The following is a 10,434-nucleotide window of genomic DNA, read 5'->3' as shown; positions in this document are numbered from 1 at the left end:
TAATATAATAAAAATAAATATGAACTGAAAATTAAAAATATAAGTAAAATAGTGTGTCATGAACAATTTGAATTATAGTGCACATAAAAAAATAAAAAAAAAATTGTAATGCTACATAATGAATATAAGCAATTTGAGATCCAGAAAGTGTGTCGTTTTAATTAAATACACTTGCATAGGGCAAAAAAAATAATATAACAAGCAATGAGATGCAACTCTTTCTAACGAGCAACAGCACCAAGATTGATATTGGTTGCTTCAGTAGAATTAAGTAGAGAGTCCTCGTATACACATTTCATCCAAGAATGTCTTTGCCTCAGAAAGCTCATTCCTTGTAAGCAACCCTTTGATTATAACTTCGTATATCAAACTACTGGGTGCACAACCACTTTTTTCCATTTCTCTAAGAAGAAATTTTGCCTCGTCTACAAGTCCTTCTTGACAAAGTGAACGAATAATGATTGTATATATTTGCACATTTGGTTGCAACCCTTTTGAGGGAAGACCATTGAAGAGATTTCTCGCAGTCTCAAGTTTTCCATCCTTGCATAATCCATGGATGAGTACGCTGTATGTGACTATATTAGGATTAACACCTTGGTCTTCCATTACGTGTAGAATTGAAAATGCATCAGCAAACTGCTTGCTCATGCACAAGCCATTCAACAAGGTATTGTAAGTCACTAAATTAGGAATGACTTGTTGAGCTTGCATATCTTTGAAAAGCTTCAATCCTTCAGCAAATCTACCTGCACCAAATAATCCATGTAGCATGATGTTATAGGTAACTACGTTATGATCTAATCCTTTCTGAGGAACTTCAAGGAAAAGCCGCCAAGCTTCCTCTACCTTTTCATTCTTGCAATATCCATTGATCAAGCGACCATAGTTGATGATAGAAGGCTTCAAGCCCCTACCTGACATGGAGTCAAGTAGTTTTCTTGCTTTATCAATTTGCCCAACCAAGCTATATCCATCTATCATCGCATTACATGTGACAGAATTAGGAGGAACGTTTTTTTGCATCATAATTTCAAAAACATCCTTAGCCTCTTTGACCATTCCATCCTTGCACAATGCATCCACCAATATATTAAAAGTAAATACATTTAGAGATATCTTGTGATCCGCCATTTCAATAATTAAGTCTTTCACATCTTTCCATCTACCGAAATTGCACAAGCCTTGAAGCATTGAATTGTACGTTACAATGTTAGGTGCAATACCCTTGTCAATCATTGTGGCTAGGAGCTGGAGCGCATCATCAACCATACGATCCTTGCACAAACTATTAATTACTGTGTTATAAGTTTGAACATCAGGCTTGAAGCTTGTCTTCTCCAATAACCTAAGCAAATCATAGGCAGTGAGAGTGTGTCCAGCTTTGCATAGCCCATTTACCATAGTAAGAATCGTAGCTTCATTAGGCTCACAGAGTCCCAGAGCCAACAACTTTATGAATAATTTTTCTGCCTCAATGACCTTATCATCTAAAAAGAGCCCTTTTATGAGTGTGTTGAAAGTAATGATGTTTGGCTCGTAACCGCGCTTGAAGAAGCTGCCCAAGATAGCAAATCCAAAGTCTACTCGATTGAGAAGGCAATAGCAATTAATCACGATATTCAATGTATACTCATCTACAGAAGCACCCGATTGACGCATTTCGTCGAATACATTAAGGGTAACAGAGTATTTTTTCATCTTGACAATAGAAGTCAATAGTTTGTTAAACTCAACAACACAAGGCTGCGGGCGCATTCTGAGCATTTCACGAAACAAGAAAACAGCATCATCTACTCCATGAATACAACTGAAATCTATTCTGGGCGTTGGAGAAAAGGGCCTATTATTATTATGGCTGAGATCATGAAAAGATGAAGAGAAAAGAGAGAGCGACTGAGTGAAAGTACCTCTCTTCTTTGCAGCAAATCTTCTACAAATAAGAGCCATTGTAGAAACTCTCATCTTCTTCACAGAATTGAAGAATAAGAAGTAACTCAAAATCAGAAGAGAGTGAAGAGTTTGCGGCCTCTGCCTCAGTTTGTTCAAAAAAAAAAAAAAAAAGAAATCAGCTGCTACCTCTGCTATTTAGCTACGTATAAAGCGTGCTTCACGAGAGCAGCTGATACAAAAAATGAGAATCAACAGAAGTAGCGACTTCAGGCATCCCATAGGCAGTTCTTCTCTTCTTTGGCGCAATAACGACTCTCCCAGTGAAAGAAAAAGGAATGCAAAATAAAAATGAATCACTACACAATTAGATATATATATTTTTAAATTAAATAATTTTTTGTAATATGTTGTGTTATAAGAAACATCTTTTACGTAAAATAAATTTTTTATCTTTAATAGGTAAGACATAGTAGTTTTGTATTTTTAATTTATTTTTATTTATTATTGACAAATATTTTCCTATATATACAATATATTTCTACTTACTAAAATTTGTATTATATGAGGGTTACTCTCAAACAATTATGATATTATTCTATTAAATATAAAGGTTACTTTTTATATATATTCAGAGCTGATTAAAAATATAATAAAATTAAGAAGTTTAAAATAAAAAATAGATTGAATTAGATAAGTATACAATAAATACTAAGTTATAAGAAATTAAACATGGCCTATATTAATATGCTATAGGCTTATAGCAACTTCCAAATCATACTACTTGCTATTCAAAATTAACAAGTTTAAGTGCAATAACTTATATTTGTAGATTATTCTTTTTTAATTTTCTAAAAAAATAAGATTTTCTCTTGTTTATCAATGGCATGAGCTAAATTCAAGTGAAAAATTAAGAAACTACTACTAAAAAATTAAGAAAATTCTAAAATAGTATCAGTATATTGTTATGTTTAGGAAACTTATAAAATTTATTCTTAAAATTCAAACTTGGCCTTTTTTCATTATAAATTCTTTTATTTTTATAATTATTTAACTGAAAAATAAGTTTTCTTTTCACCACATTTATTTGTATATAGCAAAACATTTACAAACTTATTGAACTTTTAGGTTTTTATTATTTAATTTTGGGTAAATGTTATATTTGGTCTTTTAATTTTTTGTTTAGAATTTCTTTAGTCCCTCAAGTTCATTCCATTTAGCATTCTTAAACTTTAGTTTTTGTCTCAATTTCATCCCTCTAACCATTTTTTTTTTTTGAAAAAATGTGAACTGATTTTGAATCTTTGGAAGGTAAAATGGTCAATAAGTTTGAATTACTTTAGTCCCGTATGATGCGTATCATAAATTTGACCACACCACAAGGATAGAAGGATTTTCAAGAAAATCCTAAGATTATCATAAGACGAGCCCTAAAAAATAGAGGTTAGCAATTTGATACTTAAGTCAGTATGATTTATGAAGAAATAAAATGAAAAAGTTGAAATAAAGTGAGAATAATGATGAAATATTGAAGATGGTGAATATTCATGTGGAGTGCAAAATTATAAGCTTGAAATAGCTCAAGAATCAAGAGAAAATATGAGAGAAAGTGAATTTGAGTGAAGAATGATATTCAAGAACCGTGTTAACAGAAATATGCACAAGTTCTCTATTTATAGGATTGTACAGGGTTGGATATGAGGTCAATTGCTGAGTGTCGTACGACATTGAGAAGCTCTTTCATTTGGCTTTCACATGCAGCAAGTCGTTAGTGATTTGGACAAGTATTGGCTGTGATACGCGAGCTGGACGAAACTCTACTAGATCTGTCTATTTTCTGGGGATTAGTTATTCACAACTTTTCCAGCTCATTTATGCCCGATTTACCTGAAACCACCTATTATTCTAAGGTGATGTGTACAAACGTGTTGGCAAGCTAGATAATATATCCTTCCAGTTCTATGATGATGTATCCGAAATGTGCTTGTTTGTTGAGTCTGCTAGTTCAGTAAAACATCAGGTAAGCTTATGGGTGTTTCTTCCTTGCTGGTGGGCCCTTATCTATTTTGTTGGTGGCCTTTAACTATCTTGGTGGTGAGCCTTTATTTGTCCTGTTGATGAACCAATTGAGCTCTTAGCCGGCCGGCTAGCATGCCTAATTTGTAGACTAGGCCTAATAATTTTAAGGGGCATCACTACTCCCCCACTTCAAGAGTGCAAGTCATAGAGTTGGATTGCTGGAATAGGTAAGATGTTCTGCAAATAAGTTTCTTACTTGTCAGCATGACGAATCCTACTAAGCTTCAAGAATATCGCTAACTGACTTACGGGCTCTGGTTGGAGAGTGTTTCTACAAAAATATCATTATTCTCTCCTTTTTCCTATAGAATTTTGTAAAATTTTGAATTTTGAATTTTTTGTCTGTAAAGGAAAGATAATGATCACAAAAACAAGAGAAAGGATCTTGTTTTCCCTGGAGACTCGTGCGGGTGGCAAAAGTAGCTTTAACTCCTTATTTAGCTGGACTGTTCATGATGGATCATATATAAAGAATCTTTCTTTTTACTGTTCTCTCCCTTCACGCTCTTAAGGTAAAGAAAACTTCCTCCTCAAGGGTATTTTTGATCTTGAAAAATTATTTTAAAGGTTGAATTAGTGAATAGGGGCATTTTTGGTTTTTAAAGGCAGATAGGGATAGTTTTTATAATTTTTCAAAAGACAAAAGTGATTTGTGTAAAAAGACAATAAGTGAAGGATGTAAATGTAATTATCTCTCTATTTAATCATAAGTTACACTTAGTAGTATTATTTTCTCTCCTGTATATTATGCAAAAAATCAAAAGTAAATGAAAATATAATCTTAAAACAATATTCTACTACTAATATTAAAATAAAATCAATTAGTAAGAAGTCACTCATATAAAATTTTTCGAAAGAATTTCTTATTTAATAAGATTGATAATTATTATTTAAAATTTTATTATATTTATTCTTTTCATATATATGTATATATGGTTTTTTGAAGTTTATTATTTTATGTGTTATTCCGATGCTATTCATTTTAAGTTATATTATGACCTAGTAAAATAAGTTAAAGTATTTAAAAATATCTTCGAAGAAATTAATTGCGTACAAACGTGATTAGTCTATTTTTTTATTAGAATAAATTTATTATTGTCTATGTAGTAAAAAGGTATTATAATTCTTAAATAGTCTTCTTCTAATAGAAGTTTATAATTTTATAGGTAATTTTTATTTTTTATTATAAAGATTACTTAAGTAAGAGTATGAATGTATTTTCACAATAAGGAACAAGCACATAAAAGATTCACACTTTTATATATAGTACAGATGTAGATATAGATATAGATAACTTGGCAAAATTAAGATCCCCACTTGGAGATATGATAAGTTTTTCCAAGTTGTAATTTTCTTTTTGCCAAGCTATTTCCTAAAAAAAAAGAACACATTGGATTTACATGTTATCAAATTTGTTAAAAGCCCAAATTTATGTATTGACATGAGTAAATTTGACATGACTAATGACGTGAAATTTTCTGATCGAAGAACTAAAATTGTCACGATTTTTAAAGTTACAGAAATAAATTGTAATATGCAATTTGAATAGGATCAAAATTAACGCCCCTAACTTACAAAACTAAAGTTATATATTTTTTTCAGCTCTACTATATCCATCATTCCCATTCAACAAATTAAATGAGACTTTTCAAAAAGGGAAAGGAAAACCATAACTGCACAAACTAATGAGACAAGCAAGAATATCAAAAGAAAAGGAAGGATATGTGGGATGAAACCAATTGATGGGGTTTAGACTTACTGATCATGAGATCACGGAATATGATACTCTTCCAAACTTCAGTGTTTTCCAGGGTAAACCAAAAATGACGGAAGGAATCAAACATGATGAACTATATAAACTTGAGAAATTAAGTCCAATGAGAGGAAACTATGAGAGACTGAATTTAAATGAGTGGCATAATTGAGGGACCAAAAGTGATGTTTAGTCCACTTCATATCTGCTCCAACAACGGACAATCTTCAATCTCTATCACTAATCTTTGTATTGTTGTCACAGAGGGTAAACTCTTCAACTTTTTGCAACTCCGTAGTATTAGAATCTTGAGACCTGACAACTTCCCAAACCATTCCGGGAATAATTCTATTCCGAAACGATGTATTGCTAGTTCTGAAACAGAAGTGAGATTTTGAAGCCTATCCGGGAGAGAGTCCCAATGCTCATGCCCGAACAACCATAACGTACGAAGAGACTTCAATTCTCGGAACAAGACATCAAGGAATTCCTTGTAGGAAGCTAAATCCGATGAATCAGAGAACGGCAAGACAGTTAAGTGGTACAAGTTGCCAAGGGAGCCAATCTCCATAGGTAAATAAGTGAATTTGGGAACATCACCAATACCCAAGTATGTGAGACGAGACATTCTTGGTAGATGGCTAATCACCTCAGCAAAATTTGTTAAACTATTTAATCTATTCAATAGCAGCATTTTGAGCGAGGCAGCACATGACGCAATCATTTCAGATGGCAAACTAGTCAACGCTTCGCAGCTCGACACTTGCAAAGTGTAAAGATTAGTGAAGCCCTGTGTTTGTTCACCACTAGGATATGGTATTGATCTGAGATTGGGACAATTCCATATACAAAGTAACTCAAGAGAACTGAGGCTCCAGAAATCATTTGGTAATACTCTCAAATTTGAACAATTCCATATCTGAAACCTCCTAAGAGAAGCTCTGCCACCTCCCAAGCACAGAACTAGATGCATTAAGTTAGGACAATCTCTAATTCTTAAATATGAGATATTTTGATTGTTGTAGAATAACCAATCTGGGAGACTCACCAATCCATCTACTTTATCTATCTTGAGCTCTGTAAGCGAAATTAACTTGATCCCACATATATTTGCCAACGGTAAGGCACTGTCCATGTCAGAAATTTTCAGTTTTTTAAGATATGGGAAATGACCTGGAGTGCTACTTAATTGACGGCACTCTGTAATCTTCAAGTATTCAAGGCAAGGAAACACAATCAGTTCACGTAGTACACTTTCAGCAGCAGGTGGCAATTCTGCTTCTACCCATTCGGTCAGGTTTGGCATTTTGGACAACTCGAGCCTCTCAAGCACTGGAAATAAAGTAATCGTCTCTCTTTGAACTCCTTTGCTAGTCCTACTTGGTGTGCTATAGCTGCCAATACCATAGAATGAAGAATCTATTGACCTCACATTAGGCAAATCATGCAAATAAAGCCTCTTGAGATGTGGCAAGTGTCCTAGCATCGGGATCTCGTCACATTCTTTGCAATGTGTTAGACTAATCTCCCTCAAATGATTAAGTCCTATCCACCGGCCTTCAAGATCATCATGCACTACCATCTTCAATATCCATAAAGGAAAGTTTCTACCTTTAAATCCCTCAATCTCTAGACTCTTCAGATCTGGATGGGGTTGGAGACCTTCCAACACATCCTCATCATTTATTTCACCTTCTCTCAATTCACTCCATGCAAACTTTAACTTAAATATGTTTGGCTTTTGAAATAAATGTGCACTCTTTGCATCTTCTTTATCACATACCTTTTCAAGATTATGAATCTCCAAAGTCCCTTTGAGATTTTTCAAGCTTCCAAGCTCTATAATTGTTCGTCCTCTTTCATGGCCTACTTGAAAATATGGTAGTGTTTGAAGAGAAGTTAATTTTCCAATCCCAAGAGGCAATTCTATATTTGGAATGTGAAGATGTCTTAAGCTAACCAAGTGCTTTAATGTGTTTGGCAGCTTCTTGCAATATGCTTCATCTACGATTAGTGTCTGCAAATAATAGAGGTTCCCAATAGGGTCTGGCAAATATTCAATTCTTGTGTACGAAATATCAACAAATCTCAAATGTATTAGCTTTCCAATTGAAATTGGCAGCTCTTCAACATCTTCACCCTTCAGAATCAAGACACGCAGAGATTTGAAGTCCAAGAGCATGTCATGAAAAACTTTACCTTCAAAGAGTAACAGCCTCACATATTTTGCTTCTTCTTTTGAGATGGCACATGATTCATCTCCGATAGACTTGAGGCTCATGTATCGAGCTTGATGGATCTCATCCGAAGCATTGTCACTTGCACAAATGCTTTTAGACCCTAAAACAGAGCGTGCTAGATCGTGCACAAGGTCGTGCATGTTGCAAGATATTATATTGCCATAGTCATCTCTATTCACAACTTGTAATAAAGAATTCTGCAGAAGAAGGTTAAAAAATTTGTTGCCCATAGTCTCCATATCATTTCCTTGATCAGCTTGAAGAAATCCATCCGCCATCCAAAGATCAATTACATATTCCCTACGCATTTCAAGACCTTTGGGGAATATCGAACAAAATGCAAAGCACTTTTTGAGGGATGGTGGCGACAAATGATCAAAGCTCAACTTTAATATCTTTGAGACAGTACTTCCGTCTCCCCCAAAGTTTGAGAGCCAAGTGTCTTCAATTGAGAGCCACTCATTCTCCGATTTGTCAAGCAACATGCCCCCCATAACTTTGGCTGCTAATGGAAGACCTTGGCATCTTTTTGCTATACGCTTCCTTATGGTCTCAAATTCTGGTGGAATATCTCCTTCTCTAAAAGCTTTTGCTTTTATTATTGACCAACAAATATCTTCTGATAAGCTTTTCAATTTATGAACTGGAACCGTTTTTACAATTGAAGAAACCTTATCACTTCTCGTGGTAACAATGATGCCATGGCCCCGGAGTGAACTAATTCCCAGTAAGGAATTTATGAAATCATCCCACTTCTCCATCACTTCATTCCAAACGTCGTCAAGGACGAGTAGGTACTTCTTTGCTTCCAAATTTTGTTGAATCTTTTGCAAAAGAACTTCTCTACTACTGCCATGTTCAATGCTTTGTCCTGTTAATGATTCAACAATCTTCTTGAAAAGAGTGGTAGCATCGAAGTTCTGAGAAACATACACCCATATACGTTCTTCAAAGTGTGCCTTTATCATTTCATTATTATAGACTTGTCTAGCTAAGGTTGTCTTCCCCAATCCTCCCATGCCAACAATGGGAAGGACAGACAACACTTGCTCAGCTGGGCTGCTAATTAGCATGTCCACTATTGCTGACACATCATCTTCTCTTCCAAGAACAACCGGATCGGCATTATACGAGTCAGTTTCCCTACCATCAACAGCAGGAGTAGGAGCATGTGCACCAACAAATCTCATTTGAAGCCCAAACCCGGTTGCCTCTTGGTTAATTCGTTCCAATTCATCATTGATACTCTTAATTTTAGTAGCCATCTTTCGACGAAAAGCGACGGGGTTAGAGCGTGAGAAGAAAGCATGTACCTTTTGCTTCATTTTGTCTGGTTTCTCCATTTTCCTGCTAAGAACCTCATAGTTGAGATCGTCCAAGACATTATCGGCCTCGTAGGCCACAGCTTCAAGCTTCTTCAGCCAGCGGTTTACAGCCTTATTGGTGACCTGCTGCATCTCCGCATCGTACAAGAAATCTTGAATCATGAGGAAGGAATCTTGCAGCCTTTTCAACTCTTTCCCGAAACCCCGGAAAAGATTGATCTCTTCCACAGAAATTGAGAGTAGATTTTGAAGTAGTATTTGGATGCTGGCTCCAACAACAGCTCCCACCACAGCTTCTTCCATTTGACCCAATCAAGTATTGGCTTTGATCTGAGATATGTGTGTGCGAGAGGGAGAGAGAGACAGAAAGAGATTGTTGATCAAATTGAGGAACTGATGAAAAAGTATGAGCTTAATTCTCCGTTTTAGACTCTAAATATTGACTTCAAGGAAATGCTGAAGTCTTCGACCGGGATAAGTTAAATGTCTTTTAGGATAATTACACTTTTCTCCATTTAAATTTAAATTTGGAATAATTATATGTAACTTTTTTATAATTTAAAAATTACATTTATTATTTTTTAAGATTGTTTTCATCATAAATAAATTTCTAAAAATTTAATAAATTTACTGATATTATTAAAAAATTAAATAAAAATTAATATTACCATCGATTGACTGACTACTAACTTACTGCAAGTCAAACTATTTTTTTCGAACTAAATTATTCTTATAACAATGAAAACATGCCTCCTCACATGCATTAAAGAGTGAAGGCGTTTGAGGTAATTTTGTTATAAAAAAAATTATTTTACCTACAATCAGTAACAAAACAATCAAGGATTCATATAGACCTTTTTTTGATTTTTTGAATATCAAAAAATTTCGTGAATTTCGACTAATGGAGAGACTTATTTGTTGTATGAAAGCAAACTTCATAGGAGGTTACTTGTAATTTAACAAACCGCAAGAGGTCTACCAATAAATACATCAAACCTCATAGGAAGAATTATCCCTATTTTTTAAGTATAATTATATATGCACTCCTAATTTTATGGTAAATCTATAAAAAACTAAGTGCACACACACAAAAATATTAACATCATTTAAATAAACAGTCTTTTTTTTTAATTATACATTTATCCCA

The 10,434-nt window shown here is 34.1% G+C and overlaps 2 protein-coding genes across 4 annotated transcripts; both read right to left on the bottom strand.

Moving 5' to 3' along the window:
* Positions 1-92: 92 nt before the first annotated feature.
* LOC105171951 (uncharacterized) lies at positions 93-2,233 on the bottom strand. Of its 3 annotated transcripts, none has more exons than XM_088885688.1 (2): positions 1,911-2,233; positions 93-1,817 (listed from the first exon to the last, which is right to left on the bottom strand). In XM_088885688.1, exons 1-2 carry the CDS (start codon positions 1,963-1,965, stop codon positions 268-270), a joined length of 1,605 nt encoding a protein of 534 aa, XP_088741814.1. In that variant the 5' UTR covers positions 1,966-2,233; the 3' UTR covers positions 93-267. The 3 variants fall into 3 exon arrangements, with proteins under 3 accessions (XP_088741814.1, XP_011091534.1, XP_020552858.1); XM_011093232.3 differs by having other exon boundaries at positions 93-1,822; positions 1,911-2,232; XM_020697199.2 differs by having other exon boundaries at positions 580-749; positions 850-2,232.
* Positions 2,234-5,443: 3,210 nt separating this feature from the next.
* LOC105171953 (putative disease resistance protein RGA3) lies at positions 5,444-9,734 on the bottom strand. The gene has a single exon (XM_011093233.3). It carries the CDS (start codon positions 9,588-9,590, stop codon positions 5,922-5,924), a length of 3,669 nt encoding a protein of 1,222 aa, XP_011091535.1. The 5' UTR covers positions 9,591-9,734; the 3' UTR covers positions 5,444-5,921.
* Between the last annotated feature and the right edge of the window lie 700 nt (positions 9,735-10,434).

The sequence above is a fragment of the Sesamum indicum genome, linkage group LG10 (assembly GCF_026168435.1).
Source record: "Sesamum indicum cultivar Baizhima isolate 11 linkage group LG10, ASM2616843v1, whole genome shotgun sequence".
NCBI classification, from domain to species: Eukaryota; Viridiplantae; Streptophyta; class Magnoliopsida; order Lamiales; family Pedaliaceae; genus Sesamum; species Sesamum indicum.
The sequence above is the reverse complement of the archived record's forward strand: the minus strand, read 5'-3'. Positions and strand labels throughout refer to the sequence as shown.